At 39.4% G+C, this 17526-nt stretch overlaps 2 protein-coding genes across 2 annotated transcripts in view; both read left to right on the forward strand.

The window, feature by feature from the left end:
- The first annotated feature begins 320 nt into the window (after positions 1-320).
- Positions 321-5322, forward strand: CLPP (caseinolytic mitochondrial matrix peptidase proteolytic subunit). Its single transcript, XM_083352816.1, has 7 exons — positions 321-352; positions 1532-1633; positions 2242-2313; positions 2906-3002; positions 3872-4059; positions 4277-4382; positions 4876-5322. Exons 1-7 carry the CDS (start codon positions 335-337, stop codon positions 5043-5045), a joined length of 753 nt encoding a protein of 250 aa, XP_083208942.1. The 5' UTR covers positions 321-334; the 3' UTR covers positions 5046-5322.
- Positions 5323-8755: 3433 nt separating this feature from the next.
- Positions 8756-17526, forward strand: part of LOC310634427 (afadin- and alpha-actinin-binding protein A-like) — a gene marked incomplete at its 5' end in the record, with an annotated part of 28561 nt that continues 19790 nt past the window's right edge. The window contains 4 exons of the mRNA XM_083352808.1: positions 8756-8822; positions 10009-10187; positions 12510-12725; positions 16248-16358. Of these exons, the coding sequence (XP_083208934.1) occupies positions 8756-8822; positions 10009-10187; positions 12510-12725; positions 16248-16358 (573 nt within the window). The remainder of the gene's footprint in view (positions 8823-10008; positions 10188-12509; positions 12726-16247; positions 16359-17526) is intronic.

Consider the following 17526-nt stretch of genomic DNA (forward strand, 5'->3'; position numbering starts at 1 on the left):
CCTTTTGCACTTATTCTATGGCTCACGTTTGCCGATACACGTTAAACGCCCTTTCTATAAAAGAAATGTTACAATTTAAAAAAAACTACGAACGAAGATAGCTCAGCATGTGTCCGAGAATCTGGAGGCGCCTATTTACATTTCTGAAAAACCGAAATGTTCTTTTACTAAGGGAAGGCGATGAAAAAGCAAGCAAACTATATTAGCCTCTAGGCCGCTGGCACTACATTTCCCATGATACATCGCGACGCGGCGCCTGCGACGGATTGCGATTATACTCCACCCCGCTTCCTAGCACGTGGGAAGCATCAAAGGAAAGATCTTCCGGGGCAGAATGCTGCAGAGAATATTGGTGAGGGCAAATGCATGTGTAAAAAGCTTTGCAGCAGCGGGTCGCGTTTAGCATTGACCTGGGGCGCTCGGATGAGGGAAGCAGAGTGGGAGATAAACTATTGAAAAGATCTTTGGTGCGAGACATTCCCCTCCTTGAACTTACTGAAGTATTCTGGAAAATAAGAATCGGCGTTAAATAATTACAAATATGTTTAAACCAACCAAATGTCACTCTCCCCACTATCTAGTTTTCAAATATTACTGGTCAGATGTTTCTGAAAACCAGAAGCAGGATATGAAATGAATCTTTACACCCCCACCCCACCCCTGCCCCCGTAGTAAAATACCCTGCATCGGTATAGTCACATTCCAGTTATGCTGGCACATTTTATAGAAGCTGGTACATACTATTTCCCTGTAGCTCTTTATAGTTCTGTAGTTTTGTTTAATCTGAAGATCCTCATCTAATGGTTCCCGCTTTTTGTGGCAGCATAGATAATATAGTGCAAGAAGGTATTCTTTATTTTCTGTCTTGAAATTTCAAATCTTCAAGTATACAAGTATTTAAGTATACAAGCATGTTGTTGTTAGCTGCGAAGTTGTGTCCGACCCATCGCGACCCCATGGACAACGTTCCTCCAGGCCTTCCTGTCCTCTACCATCTTCTGGAGTCCATTTAAGCTCACAATACAAGTGTACAATATAGGTTGATGCATTATGCAAATAGATAAAAATCTTTTTTAGACTACCTTTTCTCAGCTCTCACTGCAGAATTATGGGAGTAATTTGATATACATCTGGTTTGTGTCAGATTACTCTTGCAGAGTGCTCTTTCTGATTTTATACATGGTGTCATCCTTCTCATAAATACTTTTCTGCCCTTCTAGATAGTAGGCCAGAATTACATTGGTAGGTTAGAGTTACTTTGGTAAGTCAGGTGGCATACAAATTGATTTAAAACTGTGCATTGTTTTCTACATAAAAATAACCCAGAGAACTATTTTTTTGCTTAGCTCTTTGAAGTCTTTTCACTCAGGCAAGGTGTTTTGCTCCCCTCATTTTCAGGATGTGAATTTGTGTTTGTATACACCTGTTATCTTTTGAGAAAGAGACCCAACTAGGAGTGAGAATCAGGCTGGGATGATAAATCAGAAATGGTAAAAAAACGTCAATGTATTTAACTACTCATTCTTCCTAGCACCCTATACGGCTGGGATGCCACAGCCTCACTTTGTCCCGGAAGCTCCATCAAACTCCCAGGAATTACATTCCTCTCATCCCTATTGTAGTGGAACAGACGGTAAGTGGGTATCATTTTCTAAATATGACTACTCTCTGTTGGTAGGTAACATTTTACTTCAGGCACATGGCAAGTCATTGGGGAAAAGGGGAAGAGTTGAAACATGCTGGTATGGACACATCAATGCAAAATTAATGGAGATGTAATAACTAGAAAATTCTCCAGAAAATTAAATATTATTGCAAATAGACTGATCTGCCGTTCCATTTCCTTTACGTTCCTTAATGAAATGTTCCTTACTGAATGATGAGATCAATTATTCCCTGCATATTTTGCCTTATATTGTCTTTCATTGTCACAAAAAGGAGAATCAAATGAAACATCCAGTTACCAGGATGACAGAAAATGCACCAACTCTGCTTAAGAACCCTTGATAGTAGGATCTGTTTTGATCGTTGATCCTTCTTTCAATTCCTTTCTGCATAGCTCCATTGATACCTTTCAGGGCTGCTTAATTCTATTTGTATGTGAAGAATCTTGCCTCAGTTAACCTGAGCAGCAGGAAACAGTTTATTTGAGGTAGTATCAGAGTCTTCTTGCAAGATATCAGGGCTCTTCTCCACTCTTGTATCTGGGATATACTTGTCCTGACCTTTAATCTGTTTCAGGGCCGTGGTGAGCGAGCCTATGACATCTACTCTCGCCTTCTGAGAGAGCGCATTGTCTGTGTGATGGGACCGGTAAGTATATGAAATACTTCCAGAGTAGGCAATAAGACCAGACTGCCCAATATTTTGAGGAACTTGTTGTTTGTACTGAATAGGTTTCTACTATTCATAAATGTAAAACATGTAGGCGATGCTTGCTGAAATCTGAGCACCCAGAAAAATACCTTGAGGAAGCTTCCTCATACCAACAGACAAGTCTTAGGCTACTCCATAACTAGCAAATCTAGAGGAAATTATGCAGACTTTAAAAAAAAGCAAAGTTTTGCATAAACATATATAGTGCAGGATATGGAGTATTTTTTTACCATAATATTAATTTCTTCCTTTTTTAAAGGTCTAAGTACATGTAGTATTGGCTTTCCTTAGGATATTGATTTCCAATTATTCACTTTTTAAAATGTCACTTGAATTTTAAACAATGTATTGCTCTGGAGGCCTGGATCTGGGCTACCATCTTGAAGCCAGCTTCTCTCTTTTAGAGTGACTGAGCTGGTGAGATTCCCTTTCTGGTTTTGGGCTGGCCACTTCAAAGAAAGCAAAGAGACTGGGAAATTGAATTTACAATTTATGCTCTAATTCATTGCTTTGTGTGATCTCTGTACAGATTGATGATGGTATTGCAAGCTTGGTCATTGCACAACTGCTTTTCTTGCAGTCAGAAAGCAACAAGAAAGCCATCCATATGTACATAAACAGCCCAGGTGAGTGATATTTAAAATGAAGGCGCTACAGAGGAATACATTCTCTCCATCCTAGCAACTCCACCTGCCTATATCTTTTGTTTGCTCAAGGCCAGGGGTGTCAAACTCGCAACGTCATGTGATGTGTTGTGATGTATTGTAACTTTTTTGCCATTGCCAGCACGGGTAGGTGCGGTTTCGCTATGATGCATGTGGCCCACAGGCCGGTAGTTTGACACCCGTGCCATGAACTAACCACACTGGCTGGTTTTGTAGAGCATTTACAAGCCATAAACTTAACTTCTTTTCAGCCTGGTATTTTGTACAAATCCAGCCATGTTTCAAGGCAAGCATGTATTGTCACAATTTTTCCTCACTATGCTTTCTTTTACAAATAGCCCTTGACTTGTTTGTTTGTTTAGTGAACATTTGAGGTTACAACAACACTAAAAAAGTGAGAATTGGTCCTCATACTTGTGGCCATCATAATCATGGTCACATGATCAAAATTTGGGCAACTAGCATGTTGCTAGGATGCTTACAGTTTCTCAGTGTCAGGTGATTACCATTTGTGGCCTTTCCAACCAGCTTCTAACAAGCAGAGTCAAAGAGAGAAGCTAAGATTTACTTAACCATGGTTATTAACAATTGTGGCAAAAATTGTGGGTGCAACTCACTTAATGATCGCTTCGCTTAAGGAAGAAAGTTCCAGTTGTGGTTGTAAGTTGGGAACTACCTATATGCTCCTTATAAGCCTTGTTAGCTATCTTGAAAAATGCTCAGGGTTGGGGTTTTTTTTTTTTTTGGTTTTTTGAAAATTTAGATTACTGAGGCTGTTCTATAGAAATCTGAGAATCACTATAGTGGAATAAACTTGGTTCTTCTTGTAGGTGGTGCAGTGACATCAGGATTAGCTATTTATGACACCATGCAGTACATCCTGAATCCTATTTGCACATGGTGTGTGGGGCAGGCAGCTAGCATGGGCTCTCTGCTGCTGGCTGCAGGATCACCAGGCATGCGCCACTCCCTGCCCAACTCCCGCATTATGATCCATCAGCCCTCTGGTGGGGCCCGGGTAAGTTTGGCCTTGCTGCTTCCAACTAGAGATGTCTGTATATCTCCATGTAGCCATTGCTATGGTGACCTGCAATGATCGCGTGAAGTTAGAAATGGAGGTGGGCGGGTACGTGAATGAGATTGTATGCTCCCCTCACATACCTCTAGTCCTTAGCTATGCTTAAAATGTGGTTAGCAGGCAGCCTTGCATATTTTCTGTCTGCTTCCACTTACAGGGCCAAGCTACAGATATTGCCATTCAAGCTGAGGAAATCCTCAAACTGAAGAAACAGATCAATGGCATCTATGCCAAACACACCAAGCAGAACCTGGATGTGATTGGTAAGCAGTTTCATTCCCCTGAGGTTGAACCAGAAGTTGATACTCCACCACAGGAAGAAGGGCTGGGGAAGAGCCAGACCTATGTCTTAGTTAGGAGCAGTTGCAAGTAGCTAAGTCTAGGAAGGCCAACCTCCTGCCTAGATTGCATCCCACTTTTAAAAGTCAGCTTTTTCAGACTGCAGTATGTTAAGACAGGAGCCATTCATTTACACCACTTTCCATCTGTCCTTTGCTTGGGCACCTGGATGAATTTCATGGTTTGGGAGAGATGCCTATTCTGCAATTAATAAAGTTCTTCCTTCCCTTCTTTCCTCTTAGAAATTTCCCTCTCTTGGGAATTCTGGGAACATATCTGAAGCTGCCCTAGTTTATGTACTTGGGTTTGAAGTCTTGCACGGGAGTAAATGTATATAGGCACGTTAGTAAATGTACTTGTGAATTAATGATTATCTGTATTTAACCAAGATTATATTAAAATATGTTACCTTTACAGAGGCTATAATGGAGAGAGATCGTTACATGAGCCCTGTGGAAGCTCAGGAATTTGGCATCTTAGACAAGGTGCTTGTCCATCCTCCACACGATGGTGAAGATGAACCGGAGCTGGTACAGAAAGAGACTCCACCTATGCCTACTGTCTCCCCTTCCTCAGCTGAACCTTGAGGGATCTATAGTCTTCTTTAGATGCTTTGTGGCATCATGGATTATAACAGTGAATTGGAAATGGGTCTGGTTGATCAAACTCACTACAACTGCCAGGGAATATCTATCTAAGTAGCTCTTCTCTTAAGGAATGCTCCAAAGAAGCCACTCAGCACTGTTTGTACAAGCCAGTCTCTTGACCTTTTCACGCTGGGAACCAGTTGTTATCCTATCTGTGTTTTCTTTCCTAATTTACAGTATTCTTTAAATAGATTTAAATTAAACCTTGACTTGTATGGTGTGGATATTCTTTTTTTAATTTTTATTTCCAAAAGGGTTCTGTAGTATGCAAAAGCCTATCCTGATGACTTTTTCCTCCATTTCTGGGTGTGTTGAGTATAGCCAGTTTAAAAATACAACCTGTGGACTAAAACTATTCAGGTCATAAGATGCAAAACCAGACCAGTTTGTACACACAATGTCCATAACAGATATTTTTTCCAACACCTTAATTAACTTCGTCAGTTGTTCTCTAGTTTTTTTTAAATTCCATTTATATCCCGCCCTTCTCCAAAGACTCAGGGCGGCTTACAAGCTTAGCAGTTGTTGGGCAGGTTCCATTTCTTGATCTGGAAAAGGTCCTCAGCTGTTGTCCAACTTTACTCCTACCAAATTCCGGCTCCAGTTGCAGTTGGAAAACGGTTACTATCTGGTTTACAATCCTCTATCACAGGGCTCATGTAAAACAGGTATAAAACAAGTAAGGCTTTTATAAAGCAGTGTGTGTTTATTAGATCCTGTGCAGAGATTCTTGTGATTTATATAAGAATGTAGAGAATCATGCAGGTGCTCACAGGAAAAGTGAAAGTGAAAAACAGGAAAGTGAATACAAAGAACCAAGATTCTTTATTCTTATGGGATCAACCACATTGGTTCTGTCTTACCATACTTATCATTCCTGAGCGATCACTGAAAAACAGTTCTGTTCAGTTGAGCTGCAACCTTGCATAGTCATACAGTACATATGATTAAGCAGTTGTTCCTCCTAAGCTGCTGTGAAAGGAAATCATTTAGTTGGCAATGATACAAGGTAAGTTGGGCAATCAACTACTAAGACCCTAATTTTGGGTTACACATACAGTTTGTATTCAGCACTGAGCCACAAGGTAAATTGGTTTCTGGTTGATACATTATAGAAACTCAACTAGTTACTGAGCTGATCCTGTGAACCGGGGCCTTCGTAGTCTTATCCCCTGCATGCAGGGCTTTTTTTCTCATAGAACGCTCAGAACGGAGTTCCGGCACCTTTTTGGGATGGAACCTTGTAGGGTAGGCAAGGTGGGTTGTATGACGTGTGAGTTCCGGCACCTTTTTCTTTTACAAAAAAGCACTGCCTGCATATATTGCTTTTTGCTTACAGGTAGTCCTTGACTTACGAGCACAATTGAGCCAAAAGATTTTGTTGCTAAGTGAAACATTTGTTAAGTGAATTTTGCCTCATTTTATGACCTTTTGTGCCACAGTTAAGTGAATCATTGCAGTTAGTAACGTGGTTGTTAAGTGAATCTGGCTTCTCCATTTGCTTGTAAAGATCACATGATCCCAGACACTGCAATCTTCATAAATACGAGTCAGTTGCTAAGCATTTGAATTTGGATCCTATGACTGGGGATACTGCAGTGGTTGTAAGTGTGAAAAATGGTCATAAGTCCCTTTTTCAGTGTTGTAACTGAATGGCACTAAATGAACTGTTATAAGTCGAGGACTGTTTTTCAGTTCTTAATGACCTTTATTTCTGTCAGATAGTTTATTCTTTCCCTGTTAAAAGATAAAGACGTTCTTTAAAATAAATGGTATCCGATAGTTTATGGCCATATATTCCCATCTCATGTGATTCTAAGTTTTAAAGCAGTTACTATCTTGGCTCTATCTTCCAAGTCATTCCCTCGGCAGATTCGATCCTTGAGCTCAAGGGTTTTTCACAGCTATCATTTTGGTGTTCTTGCGGGTAGAGCAGATTGTGAAAATGCTGAGGTTCGTCCCTTCCCAAGCTGAGGGAAGACAATAAGGAGGTTGCTGTTTTCACTGTTTCTGTATCACAGATACCGGATCTAGCAAATCGATGTAGAACTACACATCCCAGCATGCTTTCAAAGCAGAATGCCTCCCGAACCCGGATTTCATCCAATAGCGCAGAGCGTGGCAGAAGGGCGGGGACTTTAGAAAAGACGTTCAAAAGGAATGCAATTGCAGGTGGCCAGTCTCGGCTGATTGCCTGAGGGACGGCGTGGTGGGCTTTTCAACAACCGGCATTGGGGGAGACGCTCTAAACTTGTTAGATTGGGCTAAATTATCATACTTCGCCTTTTAAATCGCGTTGAAAACTTACTGATAATTTCTATAGACATTTCTACAGTTTAATTGTTTTAATTATAGTTTTCTTTGGACGATATAAGCGGTACAAACACTAGGCTACTTGGAAAACTAGGTTTATGAGGGATGGATCTAGAACTCTAAATCCTTCAGCTTTTTGTTATACGGTAGTTGTGTGAGTGAGAGGGGAGGAGAGAACTGAAAATTGTTTAAACTCACAAATTTGATTGTGACTGCCGCCATAAATGTGGATTGTGACTAAAATAAAGCTGGCTTGTTACAGTTGTGTTAAACCCAGTCAATTATGTTTTTATAAACTATGGTTAAAAATTGGTTCAGTATGATGTCAACAACTTAAGGTTCACTTGGCTTTAAAGATGTACATGTGCAAGATTCAAAAGTGGTTTCTCTCCCTAAAATTTTAGCTTGGATGCTTTCTAGTTAAGCCTTTTCATGCAGAGATCGGAAGAAATACCTAAAGAAAGAAAAATACAGATTTCAAAATTTTTAGCCACTGCATTCCAATGTATAATGTCGCTTTCACAGTTTTGGAATGAAAAAAAAGCACTCATACTTGGATCCTTTAATATTTGTTCTTCCAAATTAATAAAATTGTTGGAAAAGATAGCAGTCATGTTTCAATCTGATGCAGAGAGATGATCAGATAAGGACAGAGAAAGCTCTGGATATAAGCCCTTTACTATTTGCTCATATTTTTGCTTTGTAAAATTTTAAAAGTTGATATGTAAATACATTAAATAACATCATATAGTTTGATCAATATGCATGCTGTCATACAGTAGTGTACTGTACCTTCAAAGGAGCATTCACTACAGTAGTGTAAACCAAATAATCTATAAACATAAGCAATATGCTTGCTATGACATACGGTAATCTGTTCAGTGAAGATTAGTCTCCTTTGAATGTAATCTGGACTATTGTATCAACTTTGGTGCTATTATTTAATGTGCTTACAGCCCAACTTCTAAAGAAATTTAACTTCTGAGCCCTGGGATTTCCTGTGGTCTCCCAATCAAATACTCACACAACCTAACCTTACTCAGCTTTTCAGTATCAGCCAAGGACAGATGAGGGAGTATGAACTTGTTTCCATTTGTCACTGTCATTAACTATGGGCCAGCATGTCAAATTGGGTTCTGATCACGGCAGAGTACAATGAAACAATGCAGTGAGGTCCGGTATAGCCACATCAACAATTTAGTATTAATTACAAAAATAGGATATATTCAAGTTGCTATTGTGTTGAAGAGATTTGATTATTGATTCTTTGCTGATCTAAGCATGCTGTAAAGGAATGCAAGAATGTCTTGGTGGTTTTTTTTTTTGAAGGTGTCTGAATGAATGCTAAGGAGAAAATGGAACCTTTAAACATCCCAGCCACACCAAGAGCAGAGTTGCTAGCAGGTAACTGTCTAATCCCAATTGGAAAGGCATTTTAGGAACAAATATTTATTAATGTTTAGTTCTCCATCAATATTTGCTCATTTGGTTGATTTCATTTCACCCTTCCTTTGGGAACTGAAGAGCTATGCATGCTGACTGCTCTGTTCTTAGAATAAAGAGATTATTCGTAGCATGCTGAACTTCCACAGGAGTAGTCCTGTTAATCTGTTGCAAATATGTACACAAGGTTCACACCTAATATAATCATTCCATTCATAGGGATTTGACTGAGTACAATATGTTATTAAAACCAGCTGTTGAGGTTAGTAAGCCACGTTTTTAGATGAGCATATTGTATGAACCCGAACATATTTTGGCTTATTTGGTAAATTGGGGTGAATGCGATGTATGAATCCAGTTGTTAAACACCCCAAGCACAGGAACCTTATAAGACTCATTGCCTGAATGGAGGTTTGAGTTTGGGTGTCCCTAATCTTCGTCTGACATCTGCTAGTACAGCAAGTTGGCTTTTGTGCTTGTTGCTTTATGACCACCAACTCTTCCTCCTCTTCTGACAAGAAAAAGGAGTGTCATGGAAGTATCTACATTATTGTACCTGGGAAGAAAGCCCAGTCTGATTATTGGAAAGCTTGAGATTATGGTTTGCAGAATGTAGTTACTGTATTCATTCCACATTCCCTTGATTTGCACTCAGCACTTCATTAATTTCATCTATATAATTTTCATAACAGCAATACAGAAGTGATTTGTTGTTACCTTTTTAGAGGATATTTTTCAACTGCCCATCTTAACTTTTTATCTGCTATAAGTTTCTTAGTGGACTTCCATCCAAATGCCTAGTATTTTTGGAAAGGGAATCCCTAACATTTGGTAGTGCTGCCATCTGCTGTGCTGTATGCATGAGTGAATGGTTTGCATTCAGACCTGCACTTGTTTGTGTATTAGTGGCAGAACACAAATGTGTGGAACAAAATTAATGTCTCTTGATAGGAGCAGGTTAACCTGGACATTCCTCTTCCCTACTTGGAGTCATTAGAAAACATTTCCTTTCCTAGGACTAACAGAGTTTTATGATTGGGACCCCCAACTACGATACTGGTTTTCAATATCCCTGGACTCCTCTTTCTTCTTAATTGTCATAACCCCATTTAATCTTTTTGTATTTTATTTGTCCTTTTCCTTGTAGATGAACAACGCTTCATGAGCAAGTATATATCTGAGCTGGATTTTTCATCAGCTGAGACTGCATTCAGTCCAGCCCACTTCACTGACTCTTTGGAGCCACAGGGAAGCTTTCATGAGTTGTTAGACAATACTGTCTGCTGGAGTGATAACGTGGATCACTGTATTTCCTACCTCAATAAGGTAGGCATCTTCTGGCCAGAGAAGAGTATGTGTGAAAAGGCATCAAGTTTTCTGAGTGTGTTCTTCTGCTGCCTTTTCTGCTGTTCATTTGATTATGTCAAGTTCCACAAATAGCAACAACGGACAAAGCTTATCTGTTCATATGTTAGATGCGTTCAGAGAATTTTTAGATATTTTCAACATTTTGCTAGTTACTCTTTTTGTTGGGGACAACTTTGAAAAACAACAGTAAAAATTAACACAAACTTGGAAAAAACTAAGACAAGGTAGAAGGTACAGAAAAGAGAAAATGGTTTTAAAAAATCAAAAATATTTTCCTATGGAAAGAATTCTTTATAATTTAAAATGTTATTTCAAATTTATCTGGACCCTTAGTCTACTTGTAGCTTTCTAACATCAGAATGTCAATCACCCTTTTGCTGTTTATTTAAAAAAATGCTTAAACTTGTAGTTAAAACTTCTTCCCTAAAAGATTGAAAGAAACTCACCTGGTGCTATAAAACCTGTCAATCCAAAGGTTCATAATAGTTGAAAAACAGTTAACAAGCAATTTCTGAAAGTGATTAGAAAGAAAGCGTACAAGCTTAATGTCTTTCCAAAGACGTCAACCACAGTTTGAGCAAGATGGCTATTTCCACATCTCCCAGAGTGCTAAATCCACCAGACTGCTACCTTACCTGCAAGGACTTGTGGACAGCCTTAGGTGCTCTCATTGTCTGGAGAGGAATTAATTATCGAAGAACCAGTCTACTCGCCAGCTCTTCATTGCCCCATGGTCATCACTCTGTTTTTCGCAGAGTTGTCTTAAGTCCACCATTTCTTCCCCCAAAGTTCCCCCCCCCATAAGCTACACATTTTCCACAAAGGTGAGCTGCTATGAAATGTCATTAAAAACATATGTTAGTTTAGCATAAGCCTCTTGATCTCTGTTGTACTGTCTTACCAAAGTGAGAAAGGCCATTTCTTCCCCCCCACCCCCCAGTTGCTGCCTCATTCTGGGGAAAAATGCATTTAGGTTTTGGAATTGTAGGCAGGTTCTAAATTTGTATCCCCAGGAACTCCAAAATTTCTGAACTGGATGTGCTACATAGCTTTAATAGTTTAAACTGTGCCATGTGCATTCTGATTGTTTGCTGATGTTTTTTAAAATACTAAGAGTCTTTTTTATGTAACTTTGGGCAGAAAGTTGGTTTCTAAGTGATTGTATTAGCTTACTAACAGAAAAGCTAGACTAAATCATCTACCTGTAAACAGATCTGTTGGTGAGGAACTTCACTCAATTTTACTCCTTACGTATTTGTAATTTTGGTATTTTGATAATGCTGAGAACAAATCCAGATTTGGTCAATGCTTTAAAGCCTCATGGTAAGCTGATCCCTTAGAATTGTACTGGTGCTTGGAAACGGATTGCTTAAAAACAATGAGAGTAACTTGATCAAAGGACAGCTACAAAATGTGAACAGCTAGCTGAAAAATAACAACCAGAGGAAAATGAATGGAGCTGAGTAGGTTTTTTGTGCATTTATTAACTCTTTAGGAACTCTGAGGTTCTGTAGGTTGACTTTGGGCTTTTTATGATGTGAGAAAAACAAATTTAATTGGTGGATTTGGCCTGGGTGGGCTACTACATTCAAGCTCATGAAGTTGGAAGCAGAAAATGGTGGATATCTGCTTGATCTAAAAAAAATGGTTTGTAGTTTCCTTATGCTTGGACATGAACATATGCTGGTGTGTGTGTGTGTGTGTGTGTGTGTGTGTGTGTCCTGCAATTATAATTTATAAGGAAAAAGAAAATCCATTTCTATTAAGACCTTAAAAGTGACATTTTTTAGATATTAAGTACAAACTACCACACTTCCTTCTCTCTCTCTTTCTCTTCCTCTTTCTCTCTCTCTTTTGTTTGGTCTGATGTTGAAGCCTTAAAACCTTGAGGCTCCTGTGCCTAATGGAATTCTTGTAACATACAATTGTGTATCATATAAAGATACCACCCTGTTTCTCTTATGTATTCTTATGCTAGTTGTTTATTAAGAATGACAAGCATGTCTTTTGAAATTTTTTAGGAGCCTCGGTCACGCAGTGGTTAGAACGCAGTATCACAGGCTGACTCTGCCCACAGCCTGGAGCTTGATCCTGACTGGCTCAAGGTTGACTCAGCCTTCCATCCTTCCAGGGTTGATAAAATAAGGACCCAGATAGTTAGGAGCAATAACCTGACTCTGTAAACTGTTTAGAGAGGGCTGTAAAACTCTGTGAAGCGGTATATAAGTCTAAATGCTGTTGCTATTACTTCTTCTATGTTTCAACTATATATTTGCCTAGGAAATGGTAGCACTGGGGTTCCCTGCCCTTTATAAAGATGATGGTTCTGGAGATGGTATTGAGCATGGCTTTGACCTCCTGGAATTGGTTAATGGAGCTTGCAGACTGCTGAATTTGTACCAAAATGCATCAGCCAGGCTGGGTGACATGGAGGCAGAGAAGATGAGATGGGATGAAGAACTGGATTATCTGAGGAAAGAGCAGCGTAAACTCAAGGTCAGAACTTCCAGATTCTGTAGTATGTGTGGCCTGTGTATTAGCTAATGTCAGTGACTAGGAGAAGATGCTTTGGAATCCAAACATTTTTTTAAAAAAAAAACCCAAGTACCAATGGCAATGAAGCAAAATCCTCCAAGAAAATCTATGGACAATTATTTTGGAATGAACAGGAATTCATGCAGCAGAGTTCATCCTTTCAGATAGTCTGCCAACAGTGACAATCATGGAGTATTCCCCAATTTCTTTCCTGTCTGCCCAATAGCTCCACCAGAGTACCTTTCAATTTAAAACCTCCTAATAATTACCAAAAAATAAAAATATACAATATAAATGTGGGTTGCTCAGATGTCCTTTTCATCATAAACTCGTTCTATAAATAGTCTACTTCTATGAATGTTTTTCTCAAACTGTCCATTGCCAATACATAGTAATTGTTGTGTAATATCTTTCCTGCTGCTTACATGCTCTAGTCGAAAGGGGGGATTCATGTGAATATTTGACATTTCTTAGGTTTCAGAATCTACTGGATTCTTCTATCTAGGCACAGGGACGGTGGGGGCTTTGAATATTGCTATGATCCTGTCTACAGCCCCAACCCATGTAATTTTCTAATCTTGCTGGGTAAAGTTATGGATTTACTTGTGACCACAGCACAGGTGAAGAGATAGGTATACTGTAACCCTGAGTAATTAAGGAGATGGACAGTTGCATGAATTCAATTTAAGCCCAGCTTGCTTAAAAGCTCCTTCACTTGCTTGATTACATAGATATTTTTGCACCATCCAGCTAACCAGAAAACTCTCTCAAATGCAAAGGTTTTTAAAATTTAGTGTTCCCTGTTTACACAAGTAAAGATATGGTATATACATGGGAGTCACAACAAGAATGTAATTGCCTTCCCCTCCCCCAATTTAATTTTACTCATTCCTCCAAAATATTATGAAATAATTTCTCAGGAGTACTTCAGAGAAGTGAATATTTATGCTAGGTTTGCATTAATTATCAAAGTAGCAGTAGCGGTAAATTGTGACTCTATTTGGCAATCATTGATATAGAGCAGCTGCAGGTTTTGATACATTATTTCCTCTTCTGTTTATCTAAATAAAATTATTGTCATTCAACTGATTAAAACGGGTAGATTTTCATTTCAAAATGCACGATTTGGGAGCAACTATATTTTAATTTTGGCAAAGATAGTTATCAAGATCTGCCAGTATTTCATTAAATTAATAATCATCCATGTCACTGGCCCTTTCCATTCTGTTCCTGCAATGCATCAGTACAAAAAAGTGAATATGAGTTTATTGTTGTCCTATACTGGAAAAAAAGGAAAAATCAGAGAGAGTGGTATATACAGCAGTATTGATGTATTCACTTCTTCCTTTATACAGTGTATGTACAGTAGATATAGAACGTTTACACACTCCTGTTAAAATACCAGGTTTTTTAGATTTAAAAAAATCAAACCAAGAAAAATTATTTCAGAATTTTTTCCACCTTTAACATAACATATTGCACAATTCAATTGAAAAACAAACTGAAATCTTTCAGGAAAAAAATAACAAAAAACTAAAATAACAGAGTTGGAAGGGACTTTGGAGTCTTCTAGTTCAACCCTCAGCCCAAGCAGGAGACCTTATACCAGGGATCTCCATCCTTGGCAACTTTAAGACTGGTGGAATTCAACTCCCAGAATTCCTCAGCCAGCAAAGCTGGGAGTTGAAGTCCAACAGTCTTAAAGTTGCCAAGGATGGAGACCCCTGCTGTATACCAGTCCGGCCAAATGGCTGTCCAGTCTCTTCTTAAAATTTTCCAGTGATGGAGCACCCACAATATCTGAAGACAAGTTGTTCCACTTGTTAATTTTTCTCACTATCAAGATATTTCTTCTTAGTTCTAGGTTGTTTCTCTTCTTGATTAGTTTCCATCCATTGCTTCTTGTCCTGCCTTCAGGTACTTTGGAGAATAGTTTGACCCCCTCTTCTTTGTGGCAGCCCCTGAGATATTGGAACACTGCTATCATGCCACCTCCTAGTCCTTCTTTTCATTAGACTAGACATACTCAATTCCTTCAACCATTCTTCATATGTTTTAGCCTCCAGGCCCCTAATCATCTTAGTTGCTCTTCTCAGCACGCTTTCCAGAGTCTCAACATCTTTTTTACATCATGATGACCAAAACTGGATGCAATATTCCAAATGTGGTCTTACCAAGGCATTATAAAACAGTACTAACACTTCACGTGATCTTGATTCTACCCCTCAGTTAATGTGGTTGCATATGTGTGTACACCCTTAAATAAATACAGAATTGAAACATCTTTTGTTTTTATAACAGCATCCAATCTTTTGGAGTAGGCATGGCACATCTTTCCTTGGGAATCTTTGGTCCTCTTCCTTGTAAATGTGTTCCAAATCTGTCAGATTGTGAGGGCATCTCCTGTGCACCTTTCAGGTCATACCATAAATTCAGGTCCACAGTCTGGCTGGGCCATTCCAAAACTTTGATCTAATTTAGATGACCTTGGAAGTCATCTAATCCAACCCCCTGCTCAGGCAGGAAACCCTATACCATTTCAGACAAATGGCTGTCCAGTCTCTTCTTAAAAACTTCCAGAGTTGGAGCATTCACCACTTTTGGAGGCAGGTTGTTCCACTGATTAATTAATCTGTCAGGAAGTTTCTCCTTAGTTCTAGGTTGCTTCTCTCCTTGACTAGTTTCCATCCATTGCTGCTTCTCCTGCCTTCAGGTGCTTTGGAGAATAGCTTGACTCCCTCTTCTAAGTGGCAGCCCCTGAGATATTGGAACACTGCTATCATGTCACACCACGTCCTTCTCTTCATTAAACTACACATACCAAATCATCTTCTGGTGATTCCCCTTCTGGTGAAACCATTCTTTTGTTGATTTGGTGGTATGCTTTGGGTCATTGTTATGTTGAAAGGTGAAGTTCCTCTTCATCTTCAGCATTTTAGTAGAGCACTCATGGTTTTATGCCCAAATTGACTGATATTTCGAACTGTTCATAATTCCCTCTACCATGGCTAAAGCCCTAAATTCCAGCTGAAGCAGCCCCAAAGCATAACAGTGCCACCTATGAAGCACACATATGCGACTATATTATTGTACATTTTTCATTATTTTCTCCTCCAAAAGATTTCAGTTTGTGTTTCAATTGAATTGTACAACTTATATTAAAAGTGAAAAAAATTCTGAAGTAATATATCTTGTCTGATTTTTTTGCATCTCAAAAATCCAGCATTTTAACAGAGGTGTATAGACTTTTTGTATCCACTGTATGTTAAAGCATCCTTTCTCCAAGCCTGCAGTTACTGCTGATGCTGTGCCTTTTCTCAAATGAAAATCTCATTCCTAGTAATAATTACACTCATGTCTTAGTTCTGTAATAAAATTATTGAAGTAATTTATATTTGGGGTTGGGGAGGAGACTCTAATAATTGATTTAATTCTTTGCTATGATTCCTTCTCTTGTCTGTCCCCCCAACCCTGCCCGCAAAGGAACACGTGGAAGTACTTGAAAGGGAAATTGCAACTGTGCAGAATAAGGAACAGCAGCTTCATAGCAAAAACAAACATTTGAATGATATGCTGAAAGAAGAGAAGGAGGAGGTGAGTGAGGGAAGGGAAGGGAAGAATGATTGAATCAGCCCTTCTAATATTGAAGGTGAAGAATGTTGTTGTTGTTGTTAGCTGTGAAGTCGTGTCTGACCCATTGCGACCCTATGGACAACGTTCCTCCAGGCCTTCCTGTCCTCTACCATCTTCTGGAGTCCATTTAAGCTCACGCCTACTGCTTCAGTGACTCCATCCAGCCACCTCATTCTCTGTCGTCCCCTTCTTCTATTGCCCTCAATCTTTCCCAGCATTAGGCTCTTCTCCAGTGAGTCCTTCCTTCTCATTAGGTGGTCAAAGTATTTGAGTTTCAGCTTCAGGATCTGGCCTTCTAAAGAGCAGTCAGGGTTGATCTCCTCTAGGACTGACCGGTTTGATCGCCTTGCAGTCCAAGGGACTCGCAGGAGTCTTCTCCAGCACCATAGTTCAAAGGCCTCAATTCTTTGGCGCTCAGCCATTCTTATGGTCCAGCTTTCACTGCCATACATTGCAACTGGGAAGACCATAGCCTTGACTATACGCACTTTTGTTGACAGGGTGATGTCTCTGCTTTTTAGTGTGCTGTCTAGATTTGCCATGGCTTTCCTCCCCAGGAGCATCTTTTAATTTCTTGGCTACAGTCCCCATCTGCAGTGATCTTGGAGCCCAGGAAAATAAAATCTGTCACTGCCTCCATTTCTTCCCCATCTATTTGCCAGGAATTGAGAGGGCCAGATGCCATGATTTTGGTTTTCTTAATGTTAAGTTTCAACCCAAGTTTTGCACTCTCCTTCTTCACCTGCAACAAGAGGCTCTTTAGTTCTTCTTTACTTTCTGCCATTAGAGTGGTATCATCTGCGTATCTTAGGTTGTTGATATTTCTCCCGGCAATCTTAATTCCAACTTTGATTCATCTAGCCCTGCCTTTCTCATGATGTGCTCTGCATATAAGTTAAATAGGCAGGGCAACAGCATACAGCCTTGCCGGACTCCTTTCCCAATTTTGAACCAATCACTGGTTCCGTGTCCAGTTCTCACTGTTGCTTCTTGACCCGCATATAGGTTTCTCAAGAGACAAATAAGATGGTCTGGTACGCCCATCTCTTTAAGAACTTGCCACAGTTTGTTATGATCCACACAATCAAAGGCTTTAGCATAGTCAATGAAGCAATACTAGATGTTTTTC

Source organism: Vipera ursinii (assembly GCF_947247035.1).
Source record: "Vipera ursinii genome assembly, chromosome: 2".
NCBI classification, from domain to species: Eukaryota; Metazoa; Chordata; class Lepidosauria; order Squamata; family Viperidae; genus Vipera; species Vipera ursinii.